At 37.5% G+C, this 18,955-nt stretch overlaps 2 protein-coding genes across 2 annotated transcripts; one reads left to right on the top strand and one right to left on the bottom strand.

Annotated features, from left to right (window-relative positions):
- The first annotated feature begins 472 nt into the window (after window positions 1-472).
- LOC135618926 (uncharacterized) lies at window positions 473-12,116 on the top strand. Its single transcript, XM_065120397.1, has 8 exons — window positions 473-624; window positions 1,659-1,751; window positions 2,824-2,891; window positions 6,495-6,567; window positions 8,572-8,678; window positions 8,777-8,881; window positions 10,536-10,635; window positions 11,810-12,116. Exons 1-8 carry the CDS (start codon window positions 568-570, stop codon window positions 11,984-11,986), a joined length of 780 nt encoding a protein of 259 aa, XP_064976469.1. The 5' UTR covers window positions 473-567; the 3' UTR covers window positions 11,987-12,116.
- A 1,500-nt stretch (window positions 12,117-13,616) lies between these two features.
- On the bottom strand, window positions 13,617-15,470 carry LOC135618317 (bidirectional sugar transporter SWEET14-like). Its single transcript, XM_065119200.1, has 6 exons — window positions 15,283-15,470; window positions 14,881-14,917; window positions 14,580-14,790; window positions 14,352-14,513; window positions 14,149-14,268; window positions 13,617-14,068 (listed from the first exon to the last, which is right to left on the bottom strand). The coding sequence occupies exons 1-6, from the start codon at window positions 15,332-15,334 to the stop codon at window positions 13,805-13,807; spliced, it is 846 nt and encodes a 281-aa protein (XP_064975272.1). The 5' UTR covers window positions 15,335-15,470; the 3' UTR covers window positions 13,617-13,804.
- Window positions 15,471-18,955: the final 3,485 nt, after the last annotated feature.

The following is an 18,955-nucleotide window of genomic DNA, read 5'->3' as shown; positions in this document are numbered from 1 at the left end:
GTTTAGGATCATGACAAATGCTTTGTTCCGATCGATAAATATTATAAAAAATCATCACTAATTTACGGATTAAGTTATAGGTTTGCATGGATGAAATATAGAAGGATTATACAATGTGGGCCGGTCCAATAGCCCACCCGATTATTGGATTGGAAGGGGAGATGAATATAATTTATTGATTATTTAATCTATAGTTTTCTAACAGATACTACATTTTTATTTTTAAAAATATTTTTATAAAATCTATGATTTTGGCATCATAAACTAAATTCATAAAGTGTTTTCACGCGATAGGATCTTTTGTAATCTCGAGGGTTGTAATGCAAAGTAATGCGGCTTGAAAGGTTTTCAATAGATGTAAACATGTTCGAACAGTAAATATATAATTTGTACAATTGTTAGGGATGTATGTGTAAAAACGGCCTATTTGTTTTGGACTGGCCATTAATTTTGGATCTTCGTCGTGTCGCAAACGTAAGTGCCGCCCGTCGGACCCTCTCCCTTAGGGTTGTCTCGTCACCGCTCTCGCTCTCGCTCTCGCCTCGGGTTCCTGCAGGCGTGGCTTTAATGGCGATCCAGCAGGATGATAAGCTCTTCAACCGCTGGCCCTTCGACGGCGGCGAGGTTCGCTCTCTTTATCCCGGCGAGCCTATTGTGGAGGCTGGCGATTTATCGAGTTGTGTTGTCCTTTGCCTATGTGGTTAATAACTTCTATCCGAAATCGAATGGCATTGTGACTCCATAGCGTCTACAATTCAAGGATATTTATATCACACCCAATTGTTTTCTTTTTTTTTTTTTATTGGAAGCTTGCATCGTGGTGGTTCTTGGGGTTTTTCCACCTCCTTTGAAGGAATTCTTTTTGGATGTATCTTTATGGTATATCTTTGTCTGTATGATTCTGGCTCCTGATGACAGTTGGGAGCAAGTTCTTTACTGTTTGATTTCAGGATCGAGAAACAAGGTCAACTGTAGAACAATTGTACAGATCAAACGCAGGTTCGTGTAGAATCGATGCAAAATGGGATGGCATCATATGCTCGATCAAGATTGACAAGTTTAGATAGCAAAAATTTGACCGTCCAATAAGTTTCTCAATAGTTTATGGTATCAGGTGGCTGAAAAGGGATAAGCTTTGCTGGCAGTAGATGCTAATTGCAGAATTGTAGATCTTAATTATAGATGGATCTGTTGGTAGTCTTTCTGGTAGGGAGCTCAGAATATCTATGTATGTCAGTCTTGTTTTTTGTTAGTTATTTTCTCCTCCATATATAAGTATAATGATAATGCATGCACTATACACATATCATGTAACTCAAAGCCCTGACCGCTTGACTGCACATACAATCCACTGACCACTAGGATGTCTCCTCAGAGATAAGTATGCTATCTTGTATCACAGGGAGTACAAGTGATAAGTGGCTTGGATTAGATTTTGGTGATATTATGCTAATCACTGAAGTTGAAGCCCTGACCGCTAGATTTCACATACAATCTGCTGACCACTAGAATTTGGCTTGCATTAGACAATAGTTTTGTTTTATTTTTTCTGGTTAGTGCTCCCTTCTTAAGTTTCAACTACCAAATGTTAATATGTAGTTCATGCTTGTGCCAACTTTTTTTCCTTTATTTTATGATGATGACGTTGTTGTTCTTAGGTACTTCCGATGGGTCTCAGCAAGACTGAAATTAATTTGAGAAGATTGTTGGATGCTGCTCCACGACAGAAGAATCAAACAAAGCTCATACATGTAAGTGAAACCCCAAGGCTGGGAAGAAAGTTACCAATTGCACCTTCTCCTGCATTCCATGCGACAGAGTTGCTCATTTATATTTAATATGCCATCCTCGATTATCATACTCGTGACAGACAAATTTCCATAGTTATGACCATGATTCATGCATGCTTGGGTGTATTTTAAACCGTTTCATATTCTAAAGCTAGTTAACACTGAAAATATTAATTAACCTATTGGAAGAAAGTGTTAAATCTTGATGCTTTCTTTATTTGTTTATTCTAGCATTATTAATGTAGCATCTGCAATTTATATGTTTTCTATTCATTGCAAAATAAAGATACTAATTTTTCTGAACAATCATAGTGCATATTTCAATGTTTTATTAGTGTAAGAAAATTGGTAGTCTGAATTACATGGCCCTTCGATTTAAGACTTTTACTTTTATGTAAGTGTATATTCTCGTAGCCTCAATTGATCTTCCATGGCAGTGTCATAATGTATAAATTTTTTACTAAGTAAAACCATATCCATATGCAAATGTAGGCATTGATGATAAAAATAATGTTCTGAAAATAATGTTGGGCAACTTTTACACATTGCTCACACATGCAACAATAATGGAAACATCTTGTCAAAGGCCATTGCAATTACTTGATGAGATGTTGCTTCAGAAAACCGTAGTACTTTGTTAGATCAAATATAACTAAGTTTGATGTCGCTACTTTTGCACACCTATTTTCTAAAATTTTGGGTATCAGGAGTCACTATTGTGGTTAGGATAGAAAGCACTTATGGACATAACCCAGATATGTGCCCTCATGACATGTTGACCATGCAATAGCAGACAAAATTTTTATGTTTGGAGTTTCCCTTTGGTTAATCATGAAAGCTCATGGCCTGCTGAGAAGACAGGTTTAGTTACACAAAATTCTTTATTTTACTTGAATCTTCCGATTATTGTAGAACCTCTAAGAACTCTACAATTGAAGAAGAACAACCAACATATATCTTCTGGTGTTTTTTTAGGTTTGCATAAGTTAACAATAGATTCTTATATTGACTAAAAATTCATTAACTTTGGCAGTATGTCACCACATTAAGGGAACAATTAGAGCAATTAGGTGCTGAGACTACACCACAAGGAGCACCAAGGTTTGTTTATCTGTTTTGAATAATTGCCTTTCTTATTTCATTTTTTGCCATATAAGAAAACATTACTAGATATTGTATTTGATTTTTTTTTTTCTTGGGGTTCATTGCATATTAAAAATAACTCAAATTTCAAGCATTGCCCTAATGGTCACTTTCTGGGAGCAAGAGGACAAAAGCAAAAGACATAACATTAATGTAAAGACAAAGGAAGTAATTTATCGTAGCATAAGCAGAGGGGAAGTGGTGCAGGTCAAATGATAGCGCAAATGGGAAGCTAGAGAAAAGTCAGGCAGGAGAGTATCATTGAGAAGGTTTGGTCACACTGTGTTTTCAAAAGGCACTTGAGTGAGGTGAGGCCTGAGCGTTGCGCAAAACCTCTGGGCGAGGCACTTCGTTGAAGCTTTGCTCAGGCACTCACTTGAGCCTAGGCGTTGGGTGCCTCAGGAGAGCACCCGAGTGAATTTGGGTCTAGGTCCATGCTTGGTTCAATTGAACAAGCAAGTTGGTTCAATCGAATCAACTAATATTCCCTAACACAAACCCCTCCACCACTAGATTGTCTTCGAATAGAAACCCTGCGTTTGCTGCCGACGTCTTTGTCTGCAGCTCTATCCGTCGCTGCTGCCTTCATCCGCAGTTTTGTCTGTCGCCGCCACTTTTGTCTGCAGCCCTCTCCTTCCCCCACCTTCCTCCACAGTTGTCGGTTACTCCTCTTCTTAATTCTATCTTTAGAACTGTTTAGCACTGATTAAAACTGTTTAACAACATATTGATCCACACTTTATAACTGTTGAGCATTGGTTAGAAATCTATATAGCATAGGTCTCCATCAGTAGAAACCTGTTAAGCATATTTTTGTTTCGCCACATATATCATATTGATATGAAAACATTGCATAGAACACTGTTTAGAACATAACAGCGGTTAAAAAACACTGATTAGCAGTTAACATCCACCTCAAATTTCATCCCTTTTGAAAACAATGCGCTTAGAACATAACAGTTAGCATCCTATCATGTGTAGGCTTGCAGCATACTGCATGATATGTTGTTATTGACATTTTTGTTATTAGAAGATGGACAATATAATTTGATACTTTATATGATTTCAATTTGATGTGCCATTTTTATTTATATGACCATATATACCTATTGTAATATATATTTTTTAAAATTTTAATATTTTGGAGCACCTTGCTTCATTAGGGCGGATGCCTAGCACCTTAGGCATTTTATTGTACTCAAATCACACTAGATTTTTATTGTACTCATAACTCAATCAAGCACCAGTTACCAATAGAATATTTTAACATCCAAGCAATTTTATTTGCACTAGCTTGCTAAATTAGGTGGTACGGCTTGTGTTAACATGCAAATTTTTATTCAATAACAATCTTTGACCTTGCAACAAAAAGCAAGCTTAACCCCATATGCGAAATTAAAGCTTTAACTGATCAAGCTAGAAGGAAAAACTGTAAATCGTTTTTTGTATTGATTGATTTCTAGAGTGAAGATATATGGCATATTTGTGTTGCTATCAATGAATGATATGCATTGATATGTCTCTATTACCTCTATGTATAGACAAATCTTGTTATTAACATAAATGCATGTCATCTAAAATGTTCCAAAGTTGTGTAAGTTGTTATTTTGTGGAAGATGCTTTTTTATTTCACTAACCATTTCTAGATTTGTTGTGTTAATAACAACTAAAGTACTGCATCTTTTACACCTTCTTAAGCTAACAAGAAACCAAATATGCCCTTTTTTTTTCCATTTTTGCTTTGATTTCAATGTTTAGTGGCACAAATTTACTTTGTGTAAAATATTGGATGATAAATGAGATGAATGCAAAATTTGATATTTCATTATCATTTGTTGAACAAGAACTTTTTAGGTGTGCCCATATTAAACAGTTGGTCTTTTTTATTGTTTTTAATGATGTAACTAGTGCTAGTGGTGAGCATTTGAATATCAAACCATTCCAACAGTAGAGGCTGGCATTTACCAGCTAATCTCATGCAATATGATGTATATTGATTATACTGAAGTAAAGGTGGTGCATAGATTTTCTTTTTTATATTTTATAATTTTCCATAGACATATACTGCTGCTAGCAATACCATACCTGATGTACCATGGTATGAATTGAATCATACAAAATAGTTAAATATTTATGGTATATTATATGACAATGTGTGTGTGTGTAAATTGATTCATCTCTACAAGAAGCTTCATCATTCTATAAAGATTGAAGAAAGATTAAAGGCTATCAATCAAGATTATCCTCCAAAATATATATGAAAATTAATCCTCTTCGAAGAAGAAAAGGTTAGAGTAAATGATTCTTTTTTATTTAGTAATTTTGCATTATTTGTGTGTTTTCATCTTGTTATTGGGGTCTATAAAAAAAGGAAAAGGGTTTGTAGATGGATCAAAGAATGTGATTATTAATAAATGAGGGGTGCATTTTCTTTTCCACAGTACGTGTGAGTGGTATGAGGTTATATTTGAGTTGCTGATGGCATAATTGGATCATATACATGTCAAATGTCCAAAGGTACAGGACATTCATTCCTCATGTATTTCCTTGAGTCTGAGTGGACCTAATAGTCATCCATTTCTTTTTTTGTTACCTTTTCATTATTATCCTTCTTTTCTCTAATTTTCGTTATTCTCACAAAAAAAACCTCTTCGTCACGAGCTTTTGGCCTACATCAGAAGTGCATCTTAGAAAGATTTATAAAGATTTGAACAGTTTTCTAGAAAAGATTCCTTAATGAGGTAGAAAAATGTTTGACTACACCTTATGTGAGAGGTTTTTAGCCTGTTTTTCTCTGTGGAATCTTTGAGTAAGCTTATATCCTGGCACACACTTATCTTCCTTCATTCTCTATGCTCATGATAGTTCTTTTACATTTCAATCCCCTTTCTATTTTTCGTTTTTATTTAATCTCTTTGCTCCGCTGCTACCCTCTAGTTACAGATAAACCAACAAATAGCAGCTCTTTATTCCATATCTTTTCCCTTAATACTTACACTGTCATCCAATGCCATATCTCTGAATACTTTGAGCCTGTGGAACCAAGCTGTCTACAGAGCTTGTTTGGAAAGTATTGCATGTGTAATGTAGCTGCATCATTTATCCAAACATCATATGCTAAATTTACAATTATATTTCAATTAATATTAATGAGACTTCAATAAGTTGATTTTAAAACACTCTGTTGCCATTTTCTTTCTCATAAAACAAATAATTCTTCAATGAGAAACTTAAAATTTCATTGCTGACTAATATCTGTATTTTTACAAGTCCTAGTAGTTTTTCAAGCATTAATTTCATTAACATTGTTACTCTGGCTTTACAACTTCTAATCTGTCTTTTATGGAAAGAGTAACCAATTGGAAGTACATGCTCGATATTAAATTCTAAAATACTCAGGAAAGAGCTTTTTTCAGCGAACTCTTTTCCAAAGAGCTAAGCTAATCTCATCTGTGCTAGTGATTTCTTTATTACAAATTAGGATGTTTGTGGTTTTAACAAGCTGACTCGAGCATCATCTCTGTAACTCATTTTTATACTGACACAATCTCATATAATCAGCATCCCAAAAGCAAAATTGAATGAATACTCTGAGAGGATTGAAGCCCTTGCTGCCAAGTTAGCTGCTCCACTGGTAAACTTGTCTCTTTTGCATTGTTACAAATTCCATTGTCTTTTGAATTTAGACAACTGAGCTAAATGGCAATAAAGGACAAAATGGCTGACCCAATCCCATTGAATCAATGATCCTTATAATGTCTGCTTTGTTCCTCCAAGCATGTCTGGTTTAAGTAGTCAGGCTTTAGCTTTGTTAAATGGAGAATTTAGTTTTTGTATTCATCTTTATTTATTTTCAAATGGTTATTTCCATGTTTTTTTATCTGATAAAAAGTTGAAAATGCAGCAAGTTATGAGTCATCAAAGTTTCAAACAACCCAAATGTTTTCATGACAATGAGTTCATATACACCCAATCGACATGACAGAGAGGACTCCTAGAAAAAGGAAATTTGAGATTTTTGTCCAACAAGTTGAATAATTTCACAATCAAATTCATTTAACTATATAAGCTCAATGATAGAATAAGGCTTGCACAACATGTTTACAGTCGTGATGGCCCAAATACCGAATAAAGTCAACAAACTAAAGCACTTGAGAATATGTTTTTTAGATCTTATAAATCACATTACATATAAATATCTTCACTGTCTTAGCACATGTAAACAATCTGATGAGATTCTTTGTTTGGTGTTCCAAATATTCTCTCTTAAAAACATCAGCAACCCCACATAGCTAGATAATGAAAACTTTTTCTAACAGAAAGCCAAGAAATAGTATTTACCCTGAAGTAGAGGAAAAAGGAAGTAAATGATAGCTTAAATTATTATGTTGCTAAATTGAACATACCTGTAGAGTCAGCACTTGTTTGATGCTTTTTCAGCCCTTCTATTGTCTCAGAGACCGATCTATTTGCACTGAAACATTGAGCAATCTGAGGAAAAAATGTTTTCATTTGAGCGTCCGAAGCAGGATCCTTCTTGTACCCAGCTAACAGTGCATGGATGTCTTTGTCAGGCTCATCAGTGCTGCAAATGGAAAATATAACAAATCAATATTATCTCGATGATTAGAAAACATAATTAAAATGCATTTGGAGTGATCAATTTTATATAAGATATGCCAGAAATTTTACTGGTACATCTTTCATAAAAGCCATGATTGTAAACAAAATTTTCAGTTGCTTCTGTGGAGCAGGCATAAAGATAGGACATTAAGAGACAAAACGGAATATGCTAAAAGTTGTAATTTGCTGAAACTGGGTAGGAAACATACAAAAACTCAGATTGAAAGGCTGTAAAGAATCAGCCTAAGAAGAAATTTAGAATGTGATTGGATTCAATGACCGCACCTTCTAGTTGCTTTTAGATTCACTTTAAGCCAAAAAAATAATAATAATAATTTTCATATTCTTTTCGTTCTAAAACAAGTTCAGTGAAGCATCACTAACATGCTTTTAATGGATCACAGGAGCCAAGCAGCCTACAAATATTTGTTTCAGCCCAAAAATAATATGAATATTTGTATAAGCTATCATTCAGCAGGTATACATTCAGATTACTGCTTGACCTAATCTGCAGGGTGAATCTGAATTTCAATATCAAGAATAAAACACTGGAAATAAGATTCTCTAAATACAACTGTTCATTAAAACCACTTGCGAGCAACTCTATGGTATGTATCAACCATATGGCCACTTTGACAATCTATATTGAAAACAACATCATCCATCAAATATACAAGCTATATAACTTGGACTAATATATTCTTTCAGTTCGCTTCACTCAGCTTCATGATTACATAAAATAGCTATCAACAAGCATCAGATATAAACCATAACATAGCAAATGCATCATTAACTCCTTGCTTAAATGGTAACTTACACCATTTAGGAATAAATTTTGCCTTACTCTGCAAGTAGGAATCTATTTATTTATTATCATGTTTGATAACTCAGTTTGTATATATTCAATGTCCTCTTGATGTGAATTTCATAATTTAGCTGCAGTTCTTTTGATTACTGCACTTCTTGTGTTCCATATTTCATTTAGTTCTGTAAATATTAGTAACAATTGTATCAGGCAGAACATGAAGAGGCTACTCATGAAGCTAAAGAGGAGGGCCCATCCAGCACAGAGCAGACTGTGAATTATACAAGCTCTCCTCCAGGATTGAGGAGGAGGCCCACGTAAGTAACAGTGCAGATACTTGTATTCTATATAGTTGGTGCCTTGCATGTTTCCTGTGGTATATATCAAACAACTCTTCCTTTCAAATGCTGCATAGAGCTAAGATGGAAACCAAGGAAAGCAGTCATGATGCAAAGGAGAAGGATTCAGCAATGCCAGTTAAATTGGATGCATCAGCACTGGATCATATTGAGAAGCATAGGTATGTTATATGCTTGTTTATTCAAATGATAATTGTTTGCAAAGAGGGTTTTATTTTCCTCCTTTTGGTGAGACATTTCTGCTACCTGTGTGATAAATTTCATCATAGTGCATGCAAACTAATAAGACCTCTTAATCTTGTTTTGCTAATCTATTTTGTTTGTTTGTTTACTCTTATAGTCTCCTTTGACCTCATTAGGGACCACAGCTTTAAAACTTGTTGGACCGATATGGTCCATTTATTATCAATCCACAATTATAGGATGGTAAGTTGGCCACCCTCAGGTATAAAACATAACATGGTTTTGACCAGGCTTTTCTGTAATGCTTTAAAGTCTGGCTAACTGTGCCCATCAGTCTTGGAACTTGACAGGGTAAAAATAAGCACCAGTTTGCTTCTTTAGAGCATGAAACCTTGAGTGAGCTTCATTACATCTGTTCATTTAGGTAATGGTGGAGCAGAAAAAGAGAAAAAGAGAAGAGAAGAGGAAGTGACAGAAAAAAAGAGGAAGAGAAGATGAATAAGAGGATACATGGTCTTTGGCCTTAATCAAATGATGTGGAGGAGGGACTCACCTACAAGTCCCTGTTTTATCCTTTTCCTTATTTTGGTATCTTTTTTCATTGATACACTGTGATGTTGGCCGTAATCCTGGCGTTCCACTGGTGGACATCAACTACTATGAACCAGAATTTAAACTTTGCTGTGGATTATTTTAGAAGTTTGTGCATTGCAAACTGGTTAGGTGCTGTCTCCTAAAAGGATAAAGAAAAAAAAAATCATGTCAGTTCATTGCTGTAAAAGGCTCCTGTTTCCAGAATACCCTTTGGTTGTGCATAAAAAAATTGGATGTATATCATAGGCAGCTCCTTTTTTTATTATTTAAATTTGAGTTCTATATCAGTAGTCTAAAACATATCAAAATATTGGGTCCTGCCCCTCCATTGTGCCATGATGATATCTGCTGGACCAGCCAATTTAGGATGAAATCGGCTTGGATTGGTTCATTCCCATAGAGACTGAGTACCGCCAGAGACAAATGAAATATGAACAAAAATTAAAATGACCAAGAGGAAGGGTAATGAAAATTTATGATTGTCTGGTGAGTGGAGGACAGCTGCTTTGATGGATCTTGGTGGCTTCTATGGAGGTGGGAAAGCTTTGAGCATGGTAGTTGTCCTTTGACATCTCTGATGGCATTGGAGGTGAACGCAGGATAGGAATAGTCCTGAAACAGAGTAGATAACATGTTTGGACTGATATTTGAAAAGAAAATAAAAGGAACATGATCAAGTAATGAGAAAATTATATGTGGTCCTCATCAAGAAATTTAATTTTGAGCAAAAAGTAACTTTTCATAAGGTGGTTTATTTATTTCATATCTTAATAAACTGTAATTTTTGGTTAAACTGTGGGACTCTGCATCTATATTTCAAGGTGTTCTTTTTGTCCTGGCTGTAAGTAGATGATGCGACAGAGTTGTATCTTACTGCTTGACACTTGTGATAAAGTATGCCTATTTGTCATCTTGTCATCAAAGGGCTTATCTGCTTATTTTTACTAGCTTTGCCACTCAATAGCTAGATCTGAAATTGATATATCTTATATAATCGAAATTTTCTTCTGCACTATTTCTTGACTTTTTCATAAACAGAAAGCTTCAAGAAGATTTAACAGATGATTTGGTTGCCTTAGCACGACAGCTTAAGGAAGGTAGTCTCTTGATCAACCGATCTGTGCAAGACACAGAGAAGGTACTGAGAATTTTCTTTGTTTTTTTTTTTGTTGATCTCTTGTGCTTTTGTTATCACTTTAAGGAAGTGCAGGAATAAATTTAATAGTCAATGCAATGCAGACCACTTGATTCTCAAACCACTAATCCAGAACTTATTTATGGTCATTTTATCCTTTAACTTGCATAATCTCTATTGAATTTCCAAGTTGAAATTTTGGCCATTTTGATATACATCATTCTCTTGCTTATGTAACCTCGTTTCACAACTCTTACAATTTCCAATTTAATTATGGTGCTTTCTCAGCCATCTGATCTTAACAATTAACAAAAAGTTTAGAAGACTGTGTGCCAAACAGAGACATTTAGCGCACTCATTATTTAAATAATAATAATTTTTCTGCCACAAACTTCATGTTTGAAAAATTTAGTGGTAGATATACTTTCAACCTAACTTAACTAAATATATAGTGTTTTTACAGATTTCAATAGTGACAAAAGATCCATGTAGCCGACTCCAAATAGTTGGGATTTACAGTTTTGTTGTCGTTGTTGTTGTATATGCTATCACATTTCGCAGTCTTTCTTTAGTTATTCTGCTATCCATGCGAGTCCTTATTGTAGCCTTAGTGGCATCACTAGGTAGAATGCTTAATCACCGCTTGTGGTCTAGCCAAGTATCACCAGTGATTTCGGCCATCATCCAAAATTTGTTTGAAGCTGCAATGCCAACTTGAAAACACCGGAGAAATTCTATTCCTTTGGAACTCTGTGTTGGTTTATACATCTGCAGACTGTTAGTCTTTCCTTTTCCTCTTGCTGTTGAAATATGGCTTTGCCACTGAACACATGTTAATTAGAGACTTGATTTAAACAAATAGATTCAGGCATATTCACTGAAACAAATTTTTTGTTTGCAGCATGATCTGGAGATCCAAAATCACTTCATAATTTAAAGCAAAATAAAAAAAAATTGAAACACTTATTGTATTGTTTTTGGTGATTTTTGGAGCCTGTTTGCACAGTCAAACATGATGTCTAGGAATATGGACAAATACTACACAATGATGGATGGCGTGCAAGAAAATTAGGGTTTTCATGAATTCCATATAACCTGTTTGAGTTCGTGTTTTGTCAGTTTCTTCCTCTGCTTAGACCAACGCAGCTTTCATACTTGAGTTTCATGTCTTAAATAGATTCTTGATTCCACTGAGAACGCTGTGGAGCATAGCTTGGCGAGCACCAGCCGTGCCAGTAAACGGGCGATCGAGGTTTACTCGGAAAGTTTCAAGACCACCTGCTTCACATGGCTTGTGATCTTCATTATGATTTGTGTGTTCATTACGGTGGTTTTGCTCATCCGTATAACCTAACATGCCTTTGTTCACTTTGTGTATTATTTCGTATGGAGTGGAATCGGATTGTCTTCCAAACTATTTTTGAGTCTCTCAGAAATTGATTTGCAGATTCCAGAGATATTATATCAATTTTTTCCTTATTACCTGCCTTATTTTTTTCAAGATGATATAACATTCATAAACTATTATAAACTAAAATAACACCATAAAATCACATAAGACACCATAATATTTACAATGTATAATATGACGAGAGATTGGTATAAGATAGCATAATATAAACAATTAGTAAAAATAAAATAGATAAATTTATACTTGTACAAAATTGTAATCAAAGTATCAAATAATATAAGGATGGGACATAAAATTAGTAGAGAAGAGACTATATAATATTTGGTAAAAGCAACATTAAGACAAACAAGAGAGCGAGATTTCATCATCAAAGACAAAATCACTAACCCCTAAATAAAACAAATTTTAATTCAGACCATTAGACAAAATAGAGACGCGCAGGAATGCAAGCATATGCCGTGAGAGAGAGAGGGCAAGGGTTCATGCATGAAGTCATATCGAGTGTTGTGTTCATGCTTGTGCACCCTTGCGCGTTCTTGCCAGCTTTGCCTCTCTCGTAATATGTTCTACTTATCGTGGAATTGTCACTGACGTTTCCATTCGACCACGTAGTTATTAATCCGGAAGAAAGTTCATACGCCTAAGAGATCTAACATTTCTTAGCTCCATAGCAAGATATATATTGCATGTGTTCGTTGGCCAGTAGATGTCAAACTAAAGGTGATATCAACAAACGTGGAAGGAACGAAACATACATCACTGGAAATCGACAATTTCTAGTTTCCTCATCTTGGAGTCTCTCAAATCACAATGAGTTTGTACTGGTGGAAGGATAATGATTTGTGTCAAAAAGCCTACCCCACCTATGAAGATATGTGGGTGGGCACACAGAATCGCCAATGGCTCCACAGGTGATATGGCAGCACTGAGAGGACTTGGTTGTCATGTTCAGCTACCAGTTTGAGGCATGTAGGTTTGATCAAGTGAGCTAATTAATGAAGCAGAGGCTGATCCATCAACGGATAGACTGCGTAGGTGTTCAATGTCTCTGGATTTGGGATGTGTTGCAGAACAATTTTGCTGCTTGATGGTAGATAAGCAAGAAAGATGGTAAATAGGCAGTCTAATAATAAGCTTTTCGTAAGGTTCTGAAAGTTGTCTTGCTGCCGTTTCTTGGTTACTTCAATCATTGTCCTTTCAATTGCCCTTTGCTGCATATGATTAACTTTTATTGGCCTGAAAAGAAGTAGAATTCCTTTTCTTTCTAACCCATGAAGAAGTCAATCTCTGCTGCCTGCATGTCTCTCGAGAGAGGGTAAGAAAAAGTAGGAAACATAAGGGGACTCTTTCTCATCACACACACACACACACATACAGATTCCGGGATTAACGTTTGACTTCGGGGCAAGAATTAATGATTCGTATTGTTTGAGAAAAAGTATGTGAGAGTTGTGTCTGAGAATCGCTGCTTGGAGTTATTTATTATGTCATCAGAACCCCACTAGCCATATTGCTTGGGATTCCAGCAGCATCGGAGGGAACGATGATGAACATGTCGCTATGTGTACGAGCGTTTCTCACAAAGTAGTTTACTAATGCGAAAACGATAAGTAGACACACTGCACCCTTTTGCCTTCCTTTTGATGATACAAGTGGATGGAAACTCAATCTTTTATAGTCAGGACAAGACTAAAGCCTATGACGTGGAGGAATTTGATGGAAGTGATGTAATGCTGCGACATCTTCATTCGAGGCCATGCTTCATACTGCGTCAATCTCAACCCCTTCCTCGGCTGCCATCTTTGCCTTCTCTACGCCTTCAGTACTGCCCTCACTCGCCTTCTTCCGATGATCGTTCTCCTCGACGCCGGCCTGCAACTCCGAAGCTGGAGCTATCGCCAGCTCCGCAATCCTGACGATGTGTTCGATCCCCGCCGGCTCCACGACGACGTTCTTCTTCTTCTTGTAGACTATGTAGAGTACCATTTGTGCGACTCCAAATAGGAAGCCCAGCACGTTCGGGAGCTGCTTTGGTCAGAGAACAAGGTGTCAGGGAAGCATATATATATATATCACACACGAAACAGGTTTGCAGTCACGATCACCTGAACATAGATGTCCTTGGTGAACAGGCCGTAGCCGAACCACGCGATCGCGCTCAGCGTGAGGAAGAAGGAGAGGTAGAACGGCAGAAACTCTACGCTCTTTGTACGGATAACCAGCCTCTGAACATTTGATTCAATGAAGAGCATCAGTTGGATCTGTAGCAAGATTTTACCGAGACCATAGCCACCGTTTCAGTTCTTACTATGACGCTCAGCGGAGCAGCAAAGACACTGACGGAAAAGCCGACGCAGATCCATCCAAGCACCTTCAAGCGAATGGAGCCAGTGAAGAGTAGCTGAGTCAAGAGAATGATCGCGGCAAACGCTACCACATTCAAGAGCACGAATATTCGCATAGACATGATCTGCAACTCGAAATGAATTAGTACAGTAGTCTATATATGGATGATCTATGTATGATGTATACTAACCCTAGTCTTCTTGGGGGCGTAGATGAGGTAGATGGTGATGTAGGCTGTCTCGATGAATACTCCGAAGGAGTTTATGGTGATGAGGAGGATGGAATCGGTCTTGACATAAGCGTAGTAGATCCACAGCATGCAGCTGAACACAGCAACAACGTAAGGCAGGGAGTGGAACCCTTCTGTTGATTTCTTCCGGTAAACTCGATAGAACGTGGGGCTGTGATGATGAGCAGCAGTACCGAGCGTCGTCACATTGAGGCAGCAAATCCATAAAAGTGAAATCAGAACAGAGAAGTGTGATGCTTACATTGGGGCGAGAAAAACCATGAAGGAGATGAGGTTGCCTGCCAATTCGTCATCCTTAGCTATCAGTAATATTCCATGGAAGAAGAGGTTTTGCATGAAGGAGTAGCACAAGTACGTAAGGAGTACTTGTGGAAATGTACATCTCATGATATTAATAGAGTAATTATACTCCAAACAGAGACAGCATTTATGCATGCACTCTTGTCATGTACAAGCTAATTACACACATTGCAAGGAAAATAGGCGATGAACAAGAACTAGAGAAGGTTACAGTACTTAGAACAACGTAAACGACAGTAGATTTGCAGACATGCCAAGATAATAACCTCATGAAAAGGGTTTGGAAGCTTGAATTGACCGAATGATGTGCAGAAGACAAATGAAAGAACAAATGAAGGATCACCTAGCATGCCGAAGGTGAAAGGTAAAGGGTGTTGCAGTGATAGGCCAGCCATGGAACCTCGAGGCAAGCAGAGCAGAAGAAGGATGTATCAAGGAACGAAGCAAGAGCAAGGGTCTTTCCCTCTCCCCTTGAGAAGGAAAAGAAGAAAGACAACCTTCCTCCACCTCCTCAGTTACTTTGTGTGCCTCCTTAGATACGAGGAGAAGGCCCATTTTATAGGAGAGATGGGGAGATGAGCATCATCCTATTTGATATATGTGAGTGGGATGCCACTTGGTTGTCACTGTCAACAATAGCAGTTATGCCATCAAATGTAGATATCAAGATTACCAGAGCTATATATATAAATAAATATATAGCATATATTTCAACAAATTATTAATTTCATATTCATGATTTGTTGGAAAACCTAAGGTTAAGAAGAAAAAAAAATGGAAAATGTGAATCAAACATCATGTCATGCAATTCTTGCTTTTCTTTCAGACTCTAAATTTTCAGATCCAATGGCAATGTCAAGGTATAGAGGATGGTTTGATGCAGCACATATATAGTTGTTAGCACAATTGTGAAGCAATCCATCATTAGCATTTCATAAGAAAGCCAAGATGATTGAGTTGTGCAAGTCATAGAAGACTGCACTAGTGTTGGAATTAATTGCAGAGCAGTGTAGGTAGATGCAACATTTAGAGTCTCTGAGTGTGATGCAGCTAAGTGAGTGAAGATTAGAAGTAGAGAGAAGACAGAGAAAAAGGTGAGAAGAGGAGACAGTAAAGATTAAAAATAATATAGAGAGAGAGAGAGAGAAAATATAAAGTGAGATACAAGAGAGTTGTTTACATTGAGATTAAAAGTTGCATGAGTGCCTGATCCATCCACCACCCTGTTATTGCTGACACTTTTTACAACTTGTTCAGAGAAGCCAACCACTCACTCTCACAAGAACAAGATCACATCTCGTGTTTTACTCCCCCCATGATCTCTCTTGCCACCTTGTCCAAAATTATCTCAATTCCTTTTCCAGCATGAATTTTTTTTCTTTTGTCCCCCATTTACTCATTAGTCAGTGGCATAAGATATGCAACTCATTTTTCTGTTCTTGAGAAAAGATAATTTTGTTGTGGAAGATGAGATTAGAGTCTTTCCTGGAGTTTTTGTTCAGCCTAAGCTACCTATGCATATCACAAAAAAAAAAAAAAAAACCATAAAATGTGAGCTTCATTTTTTTATTTCTAGTTGTTGATATTTAGAATCTGAATACACAAGGAAATGTCCCTCCAAAATCCCAATAAGTTCAGTTGAGTTAACTTTTCCCATTTGTAGTCAGATGAAAATTTTGAACTTTCTTCAAATCTTTATACAAGTTTAGTCAGCATAAATGATATACCTGAAGATGTTAGTGTCTAATCTTACTAGAATTTGCTAAGAGTATCAGAATCAAAGGTCCTCTTCACTTCTGCTGCCAACATTCAGTGGACTACTCTTTTTCCCTTATTGTGTCCTCATTAACTTACTTAACCGTGAAGCCTTATTCTATACTATTTCAAGGGAGGTGAGGGACAACAAGCAAAGACTTGTTCCTCTTTGTTCTCTTTCTTCCAGTAGTTTGCTCCTGTGTACCCTATAGTATTTGCTTGTTTGGTTTGAAAGCAAGAGTTTGAGTCATTTATATAGAAAGACTGGTTGAGAAGGATAAGAGATTTGTTTTGGCCATAATTGTGTGTAGTCCCCAGTCTTGGTTTTCCCCCATCTTCTCATGCATCCAACAAAGCTATCTTAATGTCTTCACCTTCTCTACTCAAACTTACCCATGCTTTTTGTTGTTGAACTTAACTGAACCCAAGAAAACAAGGAGATTTCTTGTGATGGTTTTCAGTTCTAGCCAGTGAAAGAGGCTTTTGCTCAGTGATCAGTAACCATGCTATCAATTGTAGAGGAGGATCAAAATCGATGCAGCAGTATGTTGAACTGAAATCATTTAGTGGGTGAAGTTCCAATCGATGTGGCAACAACATTAGTCCTCACAACTGGGAAGATTCTTGTCGCTTGAGTCTTACAATGTAATGCGAATATGACCTGCATATTCTTTCCCATTACCAATGCCATGCTTTTCATCTCCAACGAAAGCTGTGGCAGTGGTTACGAAATAATCTGCCGTAGACGATAAGAACATGAATAGCTCTTTTCGTAATATGTGCTCTCAGTTGTGGACCTATGAATTGGAATTACCAGTTGAAGGCCAGCACTAAGTGTCCGGTTTGACATTTAACCGTGTGCGTGAAATGGTAATGCATGATCTTGTAATGATGTATATGGGGAGCAAAGTCAACCATCCCATAGATTCCAGTTCCATGGACACCTTCCCTATGAGGACTGAAGGGTGTAGCAGTCTTGTACTCCCAGAGTCAACGTTGGGAAGGCACCTTGATCGAATCAGGACAAGTTAGGATTTGGCTTTTGTGTTCTCCTGAGACAGATCTTTGATGCTCGGTAGCTATCTGAAGACAGGAATCCTCGCAAAAATTTCTTCATGCTTCAACTTAAACCAAATTATTTCTTTTGCGTGGTAAACAAAGGGGAAGTATGTTAATACTGCTGTAGAACAGTCGACTTATATGTATTATGTTTCTGAGTAAAGGACTGAGCTTAATATTTTCATGACTTGCTGCCGTAGAAGAATACAATGGAGGAGGAGCACTGAAGTCCTTCGGCTTCCACTTGGCTTTGTCCATACTCTCACGCGGTCTTTTCTTTAGATGCATATATAGGGTGGCCTTGTGATGGTATGTTGGAACACTGTATCATTCTGAGACAAAGACATATGAGACTGCAGGAGAAACATATCTGTGTCCTTTTCTTACTGACCTTAGATGTGTTGGAGATCCCTTTGTCCTTCTAACTCAGTACCATTTCAGGGGGATTCAAGAATAATAATGCGACCACTTGAACAAGTGGGAGATGGGTGGAAGCCATGAAGCTCGTCCTCTCTTTTCTTTGTCAGGAAGCCATGGGTGGTTAATGAAAGCTGGAAGTGCAGGCCTGTGTGGCCTTTGCCAAATCTTCCTTAACCCAGCACTCTGGATAAGGGTGGTGGTGTTCAAGGTCGTCTAGGGAGGCCAGAGCGATCCAGCTCACACTTTGCATTCTGAGGCGAGCTTTAGAGATCCCCCGGAAGGTCCTCTTGATCTGCCATTTCTGCATCAACTACTGCAACTTGCCCACTGTGGCATCGCCCACTGGATATGGTTGCATGGAGACTCGATAAGCCTCTCATCATGATAGTAATAATGCATGGATTACGTTAGGAAAGGTGAGATCGATGTGACATCTTGATGAGCCAATCTATGAGCTAGCGAGTCATGGGGGATGATGCAGAGCATGTGGGAGGCCACTACCGGTGGGGTGGTGCTGTTCCTCCCTGCCATATGACGTGCTCCGCCTTAATGAATCTGCCGAGATGGCGGACGAGCAAGACAACTAAAGAACAAGATTCAAGTTTGGTCTCGCCGTCCGACGTAAAGGCGTCGGCCATCCCAACACGACTCGTGCCTCAGCTCGTACGAGGACGCAGCGTGTCTGCCAATGGGAGCGTGACGCGTATAGGGAATTTTGGGACGGCAGGTCGACAGGGGCGCGGGCCGGTACGGACTCCGTACTGGCGGTGGTTGATGTGTCG

The sequence above is a fragment of the Musa acuminata genome, chromosome BXJ2-8 (assembly GCF_036884655.1).
Source record: "Musa acuminata AAA Group cultivar baxijiao chromosome BXJ2-8, Cavendish_Baxijiao_AAA, whole genome shotgun sequence".
Taxonomy (NCBI): domain Eukaryota; kingdom Viridiplantae; phylum Streptophyta; class Magnoliopsida; order Zingiberales; family Musaceae; genus Musa; species Musa acuminata.
Note: the sequence above shows the minus strand (reverse complement) of the source record. Positions and strands in the feature narration are given on the sequence as shown.